This window comes from Plecotus auritus (genome assembly GCF_963455305.1).
Source record: "Plecotus auritus genome assembly, chromosome: 13".
In the NCBI taxonomy this organism is placed as follows: domain Eukaryota; kingdom Metazoa; phylum Chordata; class Mammalia; order Chiroptera; family Vespertilionidae; genus Plecotus; species Plecotus auritus.
The window spans coordinates 26180230-26199236 of record NC_137779.1 but is presented as its reverse complement, the minus strand read 5'-3'; the positions used below and the strand labels follow the sequence as shown (position 1 = coordinate 26199236).

General features: G+C 54.9%; 1 protein-coding gene across 1 annotated transcript in view; it reads left to right on the top strand.

Moving 5' to 3' along the window:
• Window positions 1-16628, top strand: part of MN1 (MN1 proto-oncogene, transcriptional regulator) — a 44733-nt gene extending 28105 nt beyond the window's left edge. The window contains exon 2 of the mRNA XM_080650536.1: window positions 13566-16628. Coding sequence (XP_080506662.1) covers window positions 13566-13747 — 182 coding nt within the window. The 3' untranslated portion in view covers window positions 13748-16628. The remainder of the gene's footprint in view (window positions 1-13565) is intronic.
• Window positions 16629-19007: the final 2379 nt, after the last annotated feature.

Sequence of the window (19007 nt, the reverse complement as noted above, 5' to 3'; positions counted from 1 at the left end):
AGCTACAGCAGGTAGCCTGACACTGTTTTGTCCCACAGCCTTTCTGGAATATTCCAACAGTGGACCTCCAGAAATGATATCCAAGGTTTATTATTTTCTCCCCATTGTTCAAACCCCAACAACACCATTTCCCAGCCGTGAGATTTTTTTTGGTCAAATCACTTCCTTTCTCTGAGCCTCGGTTTTCCTCATCTGTAAAATGGGGACAACGTTGGCCCTCCAATGAGTTAACACTGCAGCAGTCAGCGAGCTTTTTCTTTAAAGGATTAGATGATACCTATTTTGGGTTTTTTAGGCCATCAGGCCTCTGCCACATTTGCTTATCTGCCCTGGTCATGGAAAAGTTTCTACGATGTACAAATGAGTGGGTGTGGCTACGTACTGTGAACCATTATGAACCCTGGCATTGGGATTTCATATTTTCACTTGTCATGAAATATCCTTTTTATTTTTTTTTCAATCATTAAAAATCTAAAAACAAAATTCTTAACTCACAGGCTGCAAAAACCCGCACCCCAGAACCAAAACTCAGGGGGCAGGCTGTATGTCGTTTGCCAGCCCTCGAGTTCATACCTGGAAAGTGCTTTGCACGGTGCTCGGCACAGAGAAACTGTTCAATAAATGGAACGGACCATGATTATTCTCCGGACTCGACACTCCTGTCATTGGTATATTTAAGAGCACGTAAAAAACAGGTGTGTACCGTGGAGTTCGGGTGGTGATGATAAAGATCCTGCAGCATCTTTCCATTTTTTGGGGGGTATATGTTCCTTGTCCAAGGCAGGACCTATCGCCCGCATTGCAGGGACACCGAGGCCCAGAGAGGGGACGTGCCTTGTCCAAGGTCACATAGCTGGGAAAAGGCAAAGGTGGGACCGGAACCCACCTTTAGGTGGTTCTCTACCTGGCTTTGGGCCTGTCTTGGAGGCCTCAGAGTCTCCTCTGGCCATTTATAAGTGGGAAAGCTTGCTGTCTGGGAGCTTCCGTTTCTCCACCTGGAAATGGCTGCCCTACAAACCTCTGTCTGTCTACTGGAGTCTCAGACCCTGAGACTCTCCTCCCATCCTCCTTTCAGTGGTCCTGTAATCCAGGTGACAACCAGCCAACATTGTCACCACCTTGTGGCAAGGGGTTGTGGGATCTGCCCACGGTGCTGGCCGGAGAGACGTGGGGCGGGGGGGCGGGGAGGGGGAGAGTCTTGTAGGCGGAGGCGAGGGATTGGGTTGGGGTGAGGACTGTGAAAGTCTGTGTGGTCGGTGCCGAGTGTTCTGAATGCCAGTTATCACTCTCAGAGTATGATGTCACTTACTGAATGCCAGTTATCACTCTCAGCGTATGATGTCACTTAGCGATTGTATGACCTTGGGTGGGTCCCCTCGGGTCTTCGAATTTCCCTTCACTTATCAGGAAAAGGGGGACAGGAACTCGGACATTGTAGGTTGTCGTGAGCATAAAGGCAGGTGCTGGGGAAGACGGTGGCTTGGCCTGGCCACCTAGCAGGTAGGTGATCATTACTTAGGTATGGTGGCGGTTGTTATTGTTGTTATTCTCGTCCTTCTTCTGAGTCATTGCACGTCCAGGCCTCTTTTTTCTGAAGATTGTGAACTTTGATGATCCAGAGCTTTCATCGGGGGATGCCATGGGAGAGTAGGGGGCCGGAGACGGGAGCCTTGATCCTGGCCTGGCCTGGCCTCATCGTCTGACCTCAACACTTTGAACAGAGTCTGTTGGTTGAGTTGGGGTTTAGAGCAGCAGCGGATGTGACTCCTCTCTTTCTGGATGGTCTGTGAGAGGGTGTGGCCTCTCTCGGTTCATTTCGAGGAGGGCCGGTGAGCGAACCTCCCAACGAGGTCATATTTCCCTGGCAGCCTTGAAAAGCCCCTGTTCAGGTTAGTCTGGAGGCTCAGGTGTTGTGGTTTGAGTCTCCCTTATTCTAGTGATTTTTTTTGGGGGGTGGGGGGTGGGGGTGAGGGTTAGTTCCTGCTCCCAGGAATTGATGCAGTCAGCATATTGGTTGAAGACCTACTATGTGTCAGTGGTGCATAGGCGAGACAAGGCCCCTGGTTTCATGGAACTCACATTCTAGAGCAGGGGTCCTCAAACTTTTTAAACAGGGGGCCAGTTCACTGTCCCTCAGACCGTTGGAGGGCCGGACTATAGTTAAAAAAAACAACCTATGAACAAATTCCTATGCGCACTGCGGGCCCGGGACGCGTCGGCTGCTAAGCAGGACAGGCAGCGGCACCCGGCGGGCCGGATCAATGTCCTTGGCGGGCCGCATGTGGCCCGTGGGCCGTAGTTTGAGGCTGTAGCGGAGAGCAGGGTGGGTCTGAGAAGTTGCGGGTAGCGCCCGGCGTTACAGTATTGAGGGGTGTGGAGAGACCTACTATGGAAGAGTCAGGTAGGTGAAGGGAGACCTGACAGTCCTGGTCCAGCGAGAGGGGAGAGCCGGCAGGACAGTGGTGCCACTGCTTGGTGACCGTGTCCGCTGTCACACCTTCCGCAGGCGGACAGGACTGGGTGTGGGTGTGGGCAGCCAGGCCGGAATCCTCGGACCTGGTCAGACTCCTGCCCCCGACGGAGCCTTCTCTGGCCTCAGTTTCCCCAAGGTGCAGCCGCAGCCAGCCTGGTCTTTCTAGGGTCCAGTTCTGCCTTCCTCAGAGGACCCCAGGGACAAGGGGGCTGTGGTCTCTGTCACGGGAGGGGAGGCACCGGGTCTTAAGCTGCTTCTCCATACCCGAGACCTAGGCAAATCCCGAAAATCCTTCTGAGAGCTGGGGTGTGGGTGTTGTAGGGTGTGTCATGTCCTGGGTCTCAGGGAAATTTTGACAGAAGGTGAGGCTGGATGGATTTAGTCATTTGCCCCCGCCCCTGTGCCCACCTCTTCCTAGACTCCCTGCCTGTGAACTGGGGCTAAGAGATTAGGCGCTTTCCGCCGAGGTACGGTGAGGCCTTAGCGAGTTTAAAAGGATGAACACGTGATAGGTGTTCACCCTAACTGGTGTCTGTGCTTGTTCATACGATCACATGTCTTTCTCCCAGCAGCCCTTCCCAGCAGGTGTCTGGTCTCCCTTCACAGGTGGGGAAACCGAGATGCGGAGATCAAATGACTTGCCCTCACCCCTCCTGCTTGCTGTTGGATGACCTGGGACGCGTCTCGGTGCCTCTCCGTGCCTCGGTTTCCCCTCCTGTAACTTCAGAGAGGAACTCGTTGACGTTAATGCCCAGGGCCCGATGCTGATGTCCATTGTGTAGGGGTTGCGGGGGGCAGGGGGACGGGGGACAGGGATGTGGAGGCACAGAGACGGGGAGTCCCTTGCAGGGGCCACCACCTCGCAGGGCTGGGATTAGGACCCGAGCTGTAGGCATCTGACCAAGTTCTTTGGGGGGCCGAGTTCTAGGCGTCTGACTTGAGAGCTACCAGGGAGGAAGGGCCGGCCCAGGTAGACCAGGGCTCAGAGTACCGTTCCCGTGGGGCTGGGACTCTGATCCCATCACCTGCTTCAGTTGGAGAGCACAAGGGGCCTTGTCTGCACCGAGGGGGCGTGTTTTTCAGTCAGGTGTCCTGCACTGAAGCCGGGGTGGATCAGGTGCAAACCTCTTGTTGATTTTGACAGACTCTCGAGGTAGCCCCTCTGCTCAAAAGCCTTCAGTCCTCCGTGACTGATTCCATTTGAGCTTTGCAGCCTCCTCTTCCTCTGTGTCCGCGCAGGCCCCAAATCAGGATCGGCTGGGCTGGCCCCTGGTCAACCCTCTGCTTCTCCCACAGTAAAGCTTTGGACTCATCCTCTGCACCCCCTCCCCTAGCGTGTCCTCTACTCTGCAAAGCCTTTCTGGACCCCCCTGTCCCCTGGGTCCTGAGACACAGGGCGGCCTTGTGCTCCGAGGGCCATGATGCAGTTAGGTGTTTACCGGAATATTCCTCCACGAGGCCGGGAGCTCTGTGCTGGGGTCACCTTTCTGAGCCCAGCGCCCAGCACGCAGCCAGGGACACACGTTCGCATGTAATGTTTTAGCCCCGTGGTCGGCAAACTGCGGCTCGCGAGCCACATGCAGCTCTTTGGCCCCTTGAGTTTTTAGCAAAGGCCAGCTTAGGAGTACCCTAATTAAGTTAATAACAATGTACCTACCTCTGTAGTTTAAGTTTAAAAAATTTGGCTCTCAAAAGAAATTTCAATCGTTGTACGGTTGATATTTGGCTCTGCTGACTAAGGAGTTTGCCGACCACTGTTTTAGCCCATTGACTTCTTAGAGTGGTTCTCAACCTTCCTGACGCCGCGACCCTTTAATACAGTTCCTCATGTGGTGGTGATCCCCAACCATAAAATTATTTTCGTTGCTACTTCATAACTGTAATTGTGCTACTGTTAATGAATCGTAATGTAAATATCTGTGTTTTCCGATGGTCTTAGGCTCTACAGCAGCGGTTCTCAACCTGTGGGTCGCGACAGGGTCGCCTAAGACCATCGGAAAACACAGATATTTACATTACGATTCATTAACAGTAGCAAAATTACAGTTACGAAGTAGCAACAAAAATAATTTTATGGTTGGGGATCACCACCACATGAGGAACTGTATTAAAGGGTCGCGGTGTCAGGAAGGTTGAGAGCCACTGCCTTAGAGGCTGCCCCTGGCCCAGGTGTGGGGAATGATGGTAACTGGATACTGAGCATCACCTGGGTACCACGCATGGCATCCCCTCTTGGCAAGGCAGGAGTCACTGACCTCATCTCCATAGAGCAGCCGTGGGCAAACTACAGCCCGCGGGCCGGATCCGGCTGTTCTCTCCGGTTCTCTTGCTCTCCCCTCCGCTCCTTTACTTTGAATTTATATTAGTTCACACAAACACTCCATCCATGCTTTTGTTCCGGCCCTCCGGTCCAGTTTAAGAACCCATTGTGGCCCTCGAGTCAAAAAGTTTGCCCACCCCTGCTAGAGCGTGACTGTCCCCTGCGAAGCCCTTTCTGGAGGATGTGCTAGAACTCTGGGAAACTGCCTGAGTAAGCAGGCCACTCAGCCCCGCTGACCCCCGGCACGAGAAGGTCACAAAGGTCGCGCAGAGCCGCGGAGGGGTGAGCTGGGCAGATGTCCCCAAGAACCTCCACCCAAAGCATCGGCACTTCAAAAGCTTGTTTTTTAAAATTCAGACTTGTCACTGAGTCTGGTCTATCCTCCAATGGGCTGGAAGCAATGAGATTCTAATTCTACAGAAATGCATCTATATATCTGTCTTATTTTATAAAAATGAGGATTGTTGAGTGGCTCACCGTGTGACAGGCAGAGTGAGTGCCGGGAGCTCAGGGAGGTGTTGGCTCTGGTGTTAGGTGGTTAGGGGCTCAGAGAGGGACAGTGTGCCTCCCAGGGTTATCCAGCAGTGGGTCCAATGCCGTGGGGTGAATTGTGGGTAAGAAGGTGAGAAGACACAGAGTGGGAGGGGCTATGCTAGAGACAGGGATGGAGAGAATCACAAACATAAGAATCATGCTAGTATACTGTTGCTTGGGGCGTCCTTGGTGCCTGAAAGAGTGCTAAGTGCTTACATTATCACCGGACCTTTCCGATGGCCCTCTGAGCAATATACTTCTTCATACCCATTACATGGATGAGAAAACTGAGGTTTGGAGAAGTTAATGTCCCCAGAGCTGAGGCTGAAACCCGGTGCCCCGGACTTGCTGTGCAATGCTCTCTCTGCACAAGCACCACTGTGGACACTGTCAGGAGGAAGGTGCTGGCTGAGGGGGTCTGTCCCCAGCCCCCCAATCTGTCACATCTCAGCAGCAGGCAGGCCAGGAGTGTCCTGGGGGGTGTGCAGGGCTGCATCTGTCACAGGTCACTGGCCATGTGGCTGGAGGCACTACGAAAAGGAGTCCAGTCATGCTCAGGCCCGGGAGAGGGGCCTGCCCCGTCCCTCCTGTGGACTCTGGTCCTCATACGCCACCCTGCGTGTCTGCTCCTTCAGGGCTGGGGGAGGCTCGGAATTCAGCCCCCCTCCGCATCCCCGTCCCACTCCCGCTCTCGGCAGCCTGGTTCCACAGATGCCCTTGCTGCTTCGCCTCACTGGAGCCCTCAGCCAGTTCTCAATCTAAATGACAGCTGCCCTCAGCCAAGTCAACTCCAATTAATTTCCGAAGCTTCCCGGGGCCTGGCTGAGCCTCTCACAGGCTGAGCTGCCCTAGTGCTGGCGGGAGGCTCTTCCTTCACCCCGGTGCAGTCCAGGAACGTGGGGTCTCAGGGACCCCTTCCGATCATTGATGGGGCGGCCCTCCCTGCCCCTCGGAGTCCCCACGCATGCCGTGTGCTGGCCCCCTTCAGATGGGGCCCCTGTGGCACCTTTCGGGCACATCCACAGAGAAAGCATTGAAGGGGCCTCGGGTTTTGTCTTTGGTTACTCTGTCACCCGGGGCGGTGGGTCCCCATTGATGAGTGTCAGGGCCCTTTCCAAAAAGTTAATCATATTGATCTCAGAGAAGGAGAGGGGCAGGGAGAGGAAGGGAGAGATCAAGGGGAAGAGAGATTGAGGAGGAATGGGGGGTGGGGACAAGACAGATGGAAAGAGAGAACGGGGAGAGGTGGGGCCTACCATGCTGGCCCCTGACATTTTGCGTTTTCCTGGGACTTTGATAAAGCCACACAGCTGGGCCTCAGACAGACCTGGGAGTGACCCTGGCTCCGCCACTGGCCGGCTGTGTGACTGGGGCCCAGTGATGCCCCCTCCCTGAACCTCAGTTTACGGTCCTGTAAAGTGAGTTGGAGTGTGGGGCCCTCTCTCCCTGGGTGTTGAGGGGATCTGATGAGATGGAACGAAGCCCGGCCTGTACGGAGCCCAAGGTCAGTGTTCGCGCTGACATCCCTGGAGCTGGCCCGTGCACGTGTGGTCAGTTTCCTTGTTCCGTTTCTCGGTTGTCAAGGCGACACCATGGCTAGATGTTGATGGGAGGGCACAGAACGGGTGGGGGATGCAGATAGAAAGCTGGGCTTGAGGAGTGGCCAGTCCCCAGGCCCCCAGGAGATGGCCAGGGGGAGTGTCACGCAGGCTGCTGGCCCTTGGTCCCCGATCCTTGGAATTTGGGTGCTGGTTCGTGGGGCTCAGGTGAAGGCATCTTCATGTCCCTGATTTTGGAAGGGTTCCCCCCCCCCATCTCCTCTCTACATTGAATGTAAAATCTCATCGCCCCCATGGATAGGAAGAGTCAGGGGGGATTGTACATCCATCCACCCCCCGTCATTTGGGAGAGGACCAAATAGGCCCAGAGAGGGGGAGTGACTCCCTCAAGGTCACACAGCTACCAGGAGGGCGTGTTTATCCACTTCCACAGGTGGGGAAACTGAGGCTCAGCAGGTTGCATTTGCCCAAGGTCACGGAGCTGGTGAAGGGTAGGGTTGAGATTCAGACGGAGGCGGGATTCGAATCTATCTAGGCTTCCGAATGCAGAGCAGGGGCTCCCCCAAAGCTGCCGAGCGTGGGGGAGGAGGGGGGCGGGGGTGTCTGGGTTTGCTGCTTCTCTGCTTGGCTGGTGGCTGAGTAGACCCTCTTGGTGCTGCCTGATGTGTGTAGCTTAGCTTTCCTGTTCCTGCCCCTGAGCCTGGCGGCAGTGGGTCCCCATCTCCCACATGGCCCCGGGAGGGTCCTCCTGGGGGTCGTGCATTCTGGGTGCAACGCCCAGCCCTTTCTTGGAGATGGGGAATGGGAGCGAGGAGGGTCTGGGGACATGGCTGTGTCTGAGGGACCTGAGGGACTCCCGGGCTGCGGGACAGAGCTGCCGAGAGGACGTGGCTCAGCCTTGTGGCTCCCAGGCCCGCCTCTGCTTCTAGGCCCAGGGGCCCAGCCCCCCCGCCCCCTCCCAGCTGAATGGCAGCTGTCACAGATACCAGCGTCTCCCCCGGTCAGGTCCAAATAAAGGAAAAACCAAAATACATTTGCCTTTGTCGGAATCCTGCGAGGGTGAGTGGGGCGAGAGTCATTCGCTATTGTGCTCTGGGGCCCACACTGCTCCTTACATAAGCCTGGAGTTAAAAATACCCCTGGAATTCTAATTCTCCTGCTCTGCCTGGGATCGCACCCTGGCCCCCCAGCCTCCCAGGCTCCGAGGGCAGGGGGTGGGGCGGGCCTCTGGGCCCCGTGGAGGCGAAGAAACTCCCAGTAGCTGGGGCTGCCTTCAAAGCCCCAGGCTGTTCGACAACAGGGAGTGTAATAATCCCCAGAGCAGCAACGCTTTTCTGAGGGCTCAGCGCCTGCTCAGTCTTCACCCGCATCATCTCATTGAATCCTCCAACAGCCCGGGAAGTAGGTTCCCATTTACAGCCCAGTCAACACCTTGCCCAGCCACCGCCCCCACCCCCGGGGTTAGCACCCAGGGAATCCTTGGCCCGGGCGCTCCCTGGAGCCCACTTTTGACTTCCACCACCTCCACTCTTCCCTCTGGTGAGTTGGGGACAGGAGGAGGCCAGGCAGAAGTCCCCTTTCTGAGGGTTCGAGGACGGAGCAGTGGCTGCAAATCCCAGAGGCACAATTGTCAGCCACGGGGGCTAGCAGCTGCCCCCGACGAGTTCACCACGCCTGAGCACGCAGCTCAGCCACATGGGAACCTGGTCCCGGGAATATTGAATACAGAGCAGGGTGGTGATGGGCCTGTTGTGCAGACTCGATAAAAGAGCCCTAACCCAGGGGTCGGCAAACTCATTAGTCAACAGAGCCGCAGTTTGCCGACCACTGCCCTAGCCGGTTTGGCTCAGTGGACAGAGCGTCGGCCTGCAGACCGGGTTTGGTTCCGGTCAAGGGCATGTACCTCGGTTGCAGGCTCCTCCCTGGCCGGGGTCCTATCTGATGTGTTTCTCTCACAAGATATTTCTTTCTGTCTTTCTCACTCTCTCCCACTCTCTGTAAAAATCAATGGAACAATATCCTTGGGTGAGGATTAAAAAATATATAAAAGAAAGGAAACTTGGCTCCCTCGGTGGGCGGCATCTCCAGGTGGAAATTAACAAGGAGATGTTCCCAGGTAAACAAAATACAGTCTCGCCCCTTCTCCCTTCATCCCGGTCATGGCCAGCAGAAGGGTCACTGAGCCGGCCCCGGGGTCTCCACTCGGGCCGCAGGCTGGTCAACAACACGGGGCTCCCAGCGCCCGCGGGAGCGTGCTCTGCTGGGCAGCGCTCGGAGCCCTTTCCTGGGATCCAATCTCCTACCTGCCTCCAGGACAGCCAGTCCTGTTCTGTCCCCCCTTTTCTCGGACCGAGGCCCTGAGAGCCCAGGTGATGTGAGCCGAGGCCTGCGCCCCACAGACGGCAGGCGCCCTCCCTCCGTGGGGAGGCCTGAGAGAGGACGGGATCGCATTCCTTATTCATGCGCTCGCCTTTTTGGCCCGGGCTGGGGCCGTCCTTCTCCCTTTCGTGGAAGTCGCCGTGCCCCCTGTGGATGGAGAAGCACGGGAGACAAGATCCGAAGCAGGTCTCGCGATGGGAGCGGGGTGAGCAGGAGGCGGCCGGTACCTCCATAGTGTGATACGACGTCAGTGGCAGAAATGACAGAAAGGAATTGAGGTGTCCGGCGAAGCGGGTGGGTGTTGGGAAGGGGCTGGATGGATCAGCAAGGACTTGTGCACGTGAGGAAAGTATAGGAAGGGCCTTGGAGGGGAGGGAGAGCCGGGCGTCCCAGCTCCAGGCCCTGCCCCTGTGTGGTGACTGATGTGGTCCCTTCTGGCCAATGGAAAGGTGTCCTTAAAACTGTCCCAAAGTCCTTCCTTGCTGGGCAGGCGCTCCATCCTGTGAATCGGAAGCCCCTCGCCTCGCCCCTGTGCTGCCTGCCTGGGTGAGGCACAGTCAGGGGGATACATTCTGAATTGATGACAGCCCTGCCTCCCTCTGGGACTGCCCCCCATCCCCCCCACCCCCCGCATGCCCAGCATCACTGGCTTTTTGATGGTCTCCCCCGCCAGGAATCACCACCCTAAGTCACAGATGAGGAAACTGAGGCCCTGCAGTTAGGGACCAGCTGCCCAGGTCTGGGGGTGTCCAGGAGTCCACCTTGGCCCCACCGCTAGGAATCCTGGGCCGAAAGGAGAGGGCAGGTCTCCTGGGTGGTAACCTGGCCCTAGATGACCCCTGTACAGCTCCCTGCCCCATGGAGCCTCAGTCTTCCCATCTGTCAAGTAGGGATGAAGATTCTTCAGAGTTAGCGCACAGGCCACAGCCGAGTGCCTGTGGTGCGTGGGGTGCTGGGCTGAACATGCCAAGCCCGCCCCTCCCCCAGGCAGCCAGTCTGATGGGGGAGGCTGACAGCTCACACGTGGAAAACAGGACAACACCATCAGGTTCCACGGTGTCTGCCTGTGCCAGCGCTGAGTAACTCCAGGGTTCCCCCCAATCCGGGGAGCTTGGCGAGGGGGCGGTTTATCTCTGGGTCCTGCCGTGGGGGCCGGCATGCCTCTCGCCCCAGGAGAAGGGACGAGGGCCTCTCGGAGCTGGGGCAGGCCCCGACTTGAGGCGGCTTCCCGCGGGACTGATTTATGGGCAGCCACTCGGCAGCCTGGGGGAGCCGCGGTCCCAGGGCGTGTCGGGTCCCCCCAGCTGGAATGAATCCGGCGGGAGGATGAGTTTGGTCATGCTTGGGTTGTCAAGAACCGAAGAATAATATTCTCTCTTGAAAATATTCCCTGTGGATACCACCCTCCCTTGTTCATCCCGGGCAGAAGCCGGGGAATCCTACGCCAGTGCTCTGTGACATCAGGCAAGCCCCTCACCCTCTCTGAGCCCCAGGGACCTCCTCTGAAGTGGGGAAAAGGGTCAACCAGCTGCTGGGCTTGCTAGGGGATGGAACGAGATAATACACGGAAGGGCTCCGCTGTGCGCTGATAAAATCCACCCTGTGCAAGAAGAGCAACTGTCTCGGGCAGGCATCCTCAAACTACGGCCCGAGGGCCACATGCGGCCCGCCGAGGACATGGATCCGGCCCGCCGGGTGTCGCTGCCTGTCCTGCTTAGCAGCCGATGCGTCCCGGGCCCGCAGTGCGCATAGGAATTTGTTCATAGTTTTTTTTTTAAACTATAGTCCGGCCCTCCAACGGTCTGAGGGACAGTGAACTGGCCCCCTGTTTAAAAAGTTTGAGGACCCCTGGTCTCGGGTGTTGGTGTGTGGCTGCATCTGAATTGTCTATAAGTCGGGAATAGAGTACCTTGAGAAAATTTGGCCATTCCGGTTCATCTGGAACCATCACTCAGCAAACCCAGGTGGCAGAAGAGTCCCCAAGCCTCCTTGTAGCTCAAGAAATGCCGATGCTGCAGCCACTGAGCAGGAAAACCAGGTGACAGGAATCTTGGGTCTGGGTCTTGAGTTTCTTCGGCAGTGCCAACATTGGCAAGAGGCCTTGATTTCCTGCCTGTGAAGTGGGCACACACATTGCTGTGTCGGCTCCTGGAGATCACGCGTGTAAAGTGAAGTAAGGAACCCCTCTTGGAACTGCTCTCTTTGGCAGACGCTATCCCTCTTGCCAATCCAGATCTTGCAGTGCTTGGAACAGAACTCCTCTTGGGGGTGCTAAGCCGTGGAGTCACTGGGCGTAGACCGCGTGGGCCCCAGAGCAGACGTGTGAAGGCTGTGCGCCCACATGGCTAGAACCCAGGGCTCACTGTGTACAGGGGAGCCTGAATCGGAGGCGGCTTGCTTCCGGCTTACCTTCTCCCCAGGGAGTCTGGCTCTGGCAGGAGTGGCCTCCCAGCCTCACCGCTAATTAACCAGGCTCACAACCTGAGCTGCTCCTTCCGTGAAATGGGGCGAAGACTCCAACGTCATGGACAGGAGCGTGTCCGTCTGGCCCTTTCCAAGGAGGGGGACAAGACTTGGGGGCTTCTAGATGGGTGCAAGGACCCCTCGCCTTCTGACCTCCCCAGATACTAATGACAGTCCCAGAAGCCCTGTCTGGGGATCTTTCTGTATACCAGGCGATGACAAGGCCCCAAGGGAGATGACGTCACCCTCACTTCAGTAACCAGGAACCGAGGCCGGGAGAGGGAAAGCGGCAGGTGCCTCGGCACACGGTGGTGGGACTGCGACTCTAGCCCCCCACTCTGTGACTCCACAGTGACTGTGCTATGACGCTGGCTCCTGGCTCCTCAGGGGGAGGCTGAAGACAGTGTCTGCCTCGTTTCCTGCTGGATCCACAGGGCTAGCACACACCTGGCACATGGTCGGAACTCCACAAAGGCCTATGAATGGCATGCATGAGGGAAGGAGCCAAGGAGAGAATTTCCTCTCCAGCCTCAGCTCCTCCCAGCGTCCCAACGCTGGGTGTCTCCGGGGCTCCAGGGTGGGGGCCCCAGACCCAGTTAGTCACAGCCTGGCCTTGGCTGCCTGGGCCCGTCCTTTGGGGAGGATTTCTCTCACTCTTAATCCCAGAAGGCGAGATGGGCGAGGTGACTCCTGCCTGGCACAGGGCCCTGGCTGGGCCGGCACAGTGTGCTGAGGAAGGTGGGTTGGTTATGGAGTTCAGTATCTGGGTGTGCTCTCTGGGCCCAACGTGGGCCCCCAATCCCAGCTTTGCTCATGTCTGCTGAGTCAGAAATTCACCTTCCGGGCTGTGTGACCTTGGGAAGGTCACCTCTCCTCTGAGATTCAGGCTATCTAAAAGGGGAATAATGAGAATATTCATCCATATACAGTGTATCTCAGAATAGAACCATTGGTCATCAGGCGGCAGTAAGTTAGCAGTCCTCCATAATGAGTGCTCTATGCATCCCCTGCCTCAGAACTCCCAGTTCTTGTGCTCTTTAAGTCTAATTCATACTAAGGTGTGAATGGTTGTCAAACAACCTTCCCCTCCAGTGTGTCTAACCCAGACATCTGTGATATTTCTGGTGTTGTGTGACCGAGTGAGAAGGAAATGGAAGGGATTCTTTTGCTAAGGGTGTAGGGAGGAATAGACTCCCTCACCCTTATCACCCAAAGTCCCTTTATACAGCAGCTGGGGATGGGCAAAGGGCACTCATTGGTCTGGTTGGGGGAATCCAGACTTTCAGTCTTCACTGCACTGAGCAGTTTGGCACCTTGTTAAGAAAGTTCCAGCACATAGTAGACCCTTAGCAAATGTCTTTCTGGAAGATGACGAGAGGATAGGCTGTGGTCTGGACCTGGACCGTCTTCCCTAGCACCCTTTCACTGTATCGGACGAACTCCTACACATCCTGCAATGCCCAGTTTAGATGCCCCTCCTCTAGGAAACCGTCCCCACTTGGCTCAGATCCAGCTCATCTTTGGGAACTCTGTTTCATCAGAGATGAGCAAACCCTGAGTCTATCCGTCCCAACAATCCTATTTCCCAAGGGTGTCCAGCGGTGACCCAGTAGGTCTCACAGCCGAATCAGAGGCAAGAGCAGGGGGGCGGGGGATTTTAATCAGACATCTCCAGATCTCTTCAGAATGCCTTCAGGCACAACAAGAGGCCATGGATGCTGCCTCTCTCCTCATGCCTCTCCCACGCTGCCCCCCCTCCCCACCGCCCCGCCCGCCCCGAGGGCCTCCTGCAGAGCCGAGCGAGCTGCTAACCCCTCTCTTCCTTCTTTCTCCACAGCCCATGACCTCCCCGCGAACAAGGCCTCCGCAGCCCAGCCCGGCAGCCATTTGCAGTGCCTGTCTGTCCACTGCACAGACGACGTGGGCGATGCCAAGGCCCGAGCCTCCGTGCCCACCTGGCGGTCCCTGCACTCTGATATTTCCAACAGATTCGGGACATTCGTGGCCGCCCTAACTTGAATTGACAAGAATGCCCCCTCCCCTACCAGGCCCTTCCCTCCCCCCCCCCCCGCCTCTCCTCCCCTCCCCCTGACCCCCTCCCCCTCCCACACCTCTAATAATTTGAGAGGGCCACTATTGCTGAGTGAATGAATTATTTTCTAGATTGGTACCTGCGTAGTGGCATATGGACCGGAAAGGGTTAATTTAAAGGGAAAAAAAAAACAACCTCAAACATTTTTTTTTTTAAAAGAGAAACTCTGTCTGCCACAGTATGTTACCAGTGTTAATCCTTCTGCAGTTAGCAAACTTTTGCTTAAGTCTTTTCCCTGCTTAGATAATTCCCCTTTTTCTGTCATCTTGGCGTACGGTTTTTGTTTTATTTCCATGCTGCTGTATGTCCAAGTATTGTTATTTCATAATAAGACAAGAGTTGCTTTCCTCTTTTATTCTCTTTTACGCTTATTCCTCTCCCCGACCCCCGCCTTTTTTTATCCTTCCCTTTATTTCTTTTTCTTTCTTTCTTTCTTTTTTTTTTTTTTTTTGCTTTGTTCACTGCTTATTATAATGGAAATCCTGGAGAAGAGTAGTCCTGGAATATTGCCGGGTGAAAGTCAAATTGTCATCACAATATTATATATTGACATCCAACTGTCATCAGTGAGGCAGGAGCCAAACAATGAATGCCCCCCTTAGGTATTCCACCGGGGATTTTGTTTTGTCTGTTCCCTAAGAAAAGAGAGAGGGAGAGAGAGAGAGAGAGAGAGGGAGAGAGAGAGCTTTCTGCTAGAAGCCGCCCCTCTCTGCACGGAGGTGATGACGTGGCCAGCCTGCTCTGCGGGAAGGACTCAGAATGCTTGACAGCGGCGTTTTTTTCTCCTTTTCTGGGCCTCTCCACAAATGGCCCAGGCTCCGAATTTTCACGCTATGCTGAGCAGCCCTGGTCTGCATGGGGGATGGGGGCCTTCCAGCCTGCAGAGTCTCTGGGGTGGGGGGGCTCCGGGCTCCAGCTCTGCGACAGCCAGGCCGCTGGGGCTTGGGTGCTGGAGTTGGGGGTGAATCAATTCTTAGCCATTGACCTTTGGTGACAGCTGTTCCCAGCCAGGCATCCCTAGGGAAGGAGGCGGGGGCGGCCTGGGTGTATCTCCCCCACCTGTTCTCATGGGTCCCCACTCTGATCTATTTTACCACCTCCAATCTGGGCAACGCCCCATCCCTGGAAAGAAGGAGGGAGCCCCAGGCTCAGCTTGCTGAGCCCCCTCTCCAAGCCTGGGAATTTTTTTTTTTTTTTGCTGGGTTTTGCAGACTGCTGGGGGTCAGAGGGAGGATAAAGGGAATATAACTCATGGTTTGGATACCTGGGCCTTGTTTTTTGAACCCCGGAATTCCACACCCCTCCCCCACTTTTGACTTAATCTCACTCTATTGCAAAATTAGAGCCACATCCCATGTGTCTCATGGAGAATTAGCTTTTTGAGAAGTGATGAGGGAGGCTGGGCGAGTGGGGCTCCTGGGCCCGCAAGGCATGCTACCTGGTCCTCCCTGAGTGTGGTCACCAGAGGCTCAGGGTGACAGGAGCGGGCACCTTGGGGTGCTGTTGATGCTTATGAGGGTCTTGAATGACCTGAGGGGATGGGGGGGGGCATTGAGATTCCAGGGGTGGGTCAGATAGCAAGTGACTGGTATCATTCCACCCAAATCGGCAGCCCCTATTTTACTGGTTTTTGTTAACGACCACAGCTTACTAAATCCCCCATTTTGAGCCTCATCTAATCTCCCCTTTTGCTCCCCCCCCACACCTCCCAGGTCCCCAGAGTTTGCAGACCTGGCTTTCTTCAGCAAGTGACCTGAAGGCTTTGGGCTCACCATACAACACCCACATTGTTTATTTCAAAGAACTTTTCAGCCAAGGGAGGGGAGAAGAGTGTCTAGAAAAATCTTGCTCTTTCCATAGCTTCCCCCCCCCCCACCCCCACCCCTTCTTTCCTTCTGCCGGCCTTTTTGGCTCGGGTCCGAGTCTGGACAGTGCGAGGTCCTGGCCTGGACAGACTGCCCAGGGGCTGACCCGCCCCCCCCGCCCGCAGAGGGCAGGCCGAAGCCGGCGGTGTGAATTTATCAGAAGAAGGTGTGTGAGCTGATTCAGGTCCAAAGGAGAGAAAAGCGGGGGTCGGGGGGAGGGTGGGGGGTGTCCCCTGCTGTCACTGGCTGCAGGGGAATCAGCCAGTCGGAGCAAAACCCCACGCCCCCTCCCATCCCGCCACGTACAGCTGTTCGGGAGCTTCATCATTTTATTTTTTTTTTAAAAAAAAACAGGAATGGTTTCTCCTCAATTGCTTCAGGCCGGGGAGCCAAGCGTCTTGACTTCTGTCTTTTTGACTTTGCCCAGCATTGAGTCCATCAGCTCGCGGTCTTAGCAACCTCAGAAACCCCTGACGTTTAAAACTTTCTCGCTCCCCCACCCCGGACCCCAGAATGGAACAGCTTTAAAAATAGCCTTAAGCAAAAGGATGTTATTTCATTAAATTTGGTTCAATGGAAAGAATAAAAGCAAATTAAAAACACACCCAGCCCACGAGATTCCAAACACTGGTAATTGGTACTGCATAGTAAACTCTTCGGGAAAAGAAAACGAAAACGTTCTTGCACATGTAAAATATGAAAACTTAACTCTGCTGTGTGTTAGGCAATCCTGTAATCTTTTTTGACTCTTAAAAAGAAAATTCATTTCTGAAATGCTTGGTTGGGAGACTGTGACAATAGCTCATGAAATTGAGTGTTATTTTTTTCTTTCTTTTTTTAAAAAAATATGTAAAGTGCAGTCTTCTGTATTCATGCATATTGTATATACCTGTATATGTTTTCCTGAGCAGCTAAATAACAATAAATATGACGTTAATGGTGACTGTGGTACGTTTGTGGGCGGGGCTTGCTTTATTTCCACCCCTCCCCCCCCCCCCCACCTCGCATGCCTCCCCTTTGCCTGTAGGTCCCTTCAAATTACATGGGAGATGAGAGCGTAGGTCTGGATGCTGTAGTGTGTGCGTGCACATGTGTGTGAGTGTACATGCGTGTGTTGATGCGAGTCTAAGTTGGGTCATCTCAGAATGTCTCCACTCAGCACTATGGACATTTGGTTGGGGGACCCTTGGTGGTGGGGGCTGTCCTGTGCACTGTAGGGTGTTGAGCAGCATCCTTGGCCTGGAGATGCCAGGAGCACCTCTTCCCCTCACCTCTCCCACCCCCTTGTGACAACCAAAACATTGCTCAGTGTCCCCTGGGAGGCATCTGATGAATGGTATCTGATCAATATAGGGGGGAAGGAGTATGGGGAGACCCATCCCAGGTGGCTGTGCTGTGTGATGGCTCTCTTTTTGAGTCTTTGAGTCCAGTTTCAGAAATCAGAAAGCTTTGTGTCTTCCTGTGAGTCACGCAGCTGCTCCGTTCCTCCTTGTTCTCATCTGTGAAATGGGTCTAACTCAGTGGTCGGCAAACTCCTTAGTCAACAGAGCCAAATATCCACAGTTACAACGATTGATATTTCTTTTTTTTTTTTTAATATATTTTATTGATATTTCACAGAGAGGAAGGGAGAGGGATAGAGAGCTAGAAACATTGATGAGAGAGAAACACCGATCAGCCGCCTCCTGCACACCTCCCACTGGGGATGTGCCCGCAACCAAGGTACATGCCCCTGACTGGAATCGAACCCGGGACCCTTCAGTCTGCAGGCCGACGCTCTATCCACTGAGCCAAACCGGTTTCGGCTGATATTTCTTTTGAGAGCCACATTTTTTAAACTTAAACTTCTTCTAATGCCACTGCTTCAACATAGACTCGCCTAGGCTGTGGTATTTTGTGGAAGAGCCACAGTCAAGGGGCCAAAGAGCCGCATGTGGCTCGCGAGCCGCAGTTTGCCGACCACAGGCTAACCAGTGGAGGTGTTCTGGAAGACAATGCAGTATGTGTGGACGCAGCCCCTCGGAGGGCCCCACGTGCATACATGGTTAGCGTCGTGCCACGATCGGAGCCTGGCGCAGCTGGCAGCGTGCTGGAGTCTGTTTCTCCTGGGATGGTTGCCGGTTCCTCTGCGTGTGGCCCTGGGCCGTTGGGGACAAGGGGTTCAACCCCGTCTCCATTTTCTTGTCTCTGAAATGGAGCAAGTAACGTCCGGCTTGGAGGGTACTGTGAGCACCAGCCCTGTGTCAGCTCTTACCCCCCTGAAAGCTCTGGCTGTCCCAGGGGCCGGCCTTTCGGCAGTAGCTTCACTCGGACCCCGGCAGCCTGAGGCTTGAGAACACTGAAGAACCTTCCTCTGCGAAGGGGAGAATGGAGGGAAGAGGAAGACACGTTAAAAGGGAGGGGACTATGTCCCACAACGAAAGGCACAAAGGATGGGACATACTCTGAGAGATTCATGAACCCCACATAGGAGGCTTAGGCACGGCTTCCTCCAGCAGGCCATGTCCAGGTGGGGTTTTGACGGAGGAATAGGAGTTCATCCTATTCATCCCAGCATATAAATTGACCCCAACTTGGCAGCCATTTTGTTGTATCCCTTCCCTCCGGCTTTTAAAGTTCTCTTTGTAGGTGCCATGACATATTCGTCAGAATAGAAAGTTTTAGGGACAAGGCCTCTATATTCACTTTAATTTGGAAGAGCTTAAAAGTCTCTTTAACCTTTAAAGGTCTCCTGCTCAGAGTGACAGTGGTATATGGTCATGGTCTGTACCCAAGGAAGGGAAGAAAAGTGAAAGAATGATGAGCCGCGGGGATGGGCATTGGGGAGACTTGAGGCTGGTGTGAAATGAATGGATGAGTGAGTGAATGAATTCATGTCTCAGAGGACGAAGAACCAAAAGAACCACATGACATGGGCCCGTAACATCGGGATGGATATTGGTACTGGGGAGGGAGGGCCAGGGCAGGGCTCCTGCAGCAGGCTGGAACATCTTGCTAGCTTGGCCTTCCCATGTTGGCAGAGAAACCCCATCTTCGCCAGATGTCCCCCCTCAGAATGGCTGCCTCCTTCTCGGGCACCAACAACTCCGGAGGCCTGAGAGGCTGTCTCATGGGAGGGGATGGAGGGGGAGTCAGAGGGATCCTTGAGAGCCTGGGGCAGGTGCAAGAAAGACACCCCATCCCACTTTCTTTGAACAAACATTAGAAATATTCACAAGGCCGGAGCGAAACATGGATTTCCTTAACTGACAAGGGGACCAGCAGGAAGGACCCCACCCGGGGCACCCCAATAGAGTGTAGCGGAGAGAGAGCGTGTGGGAGG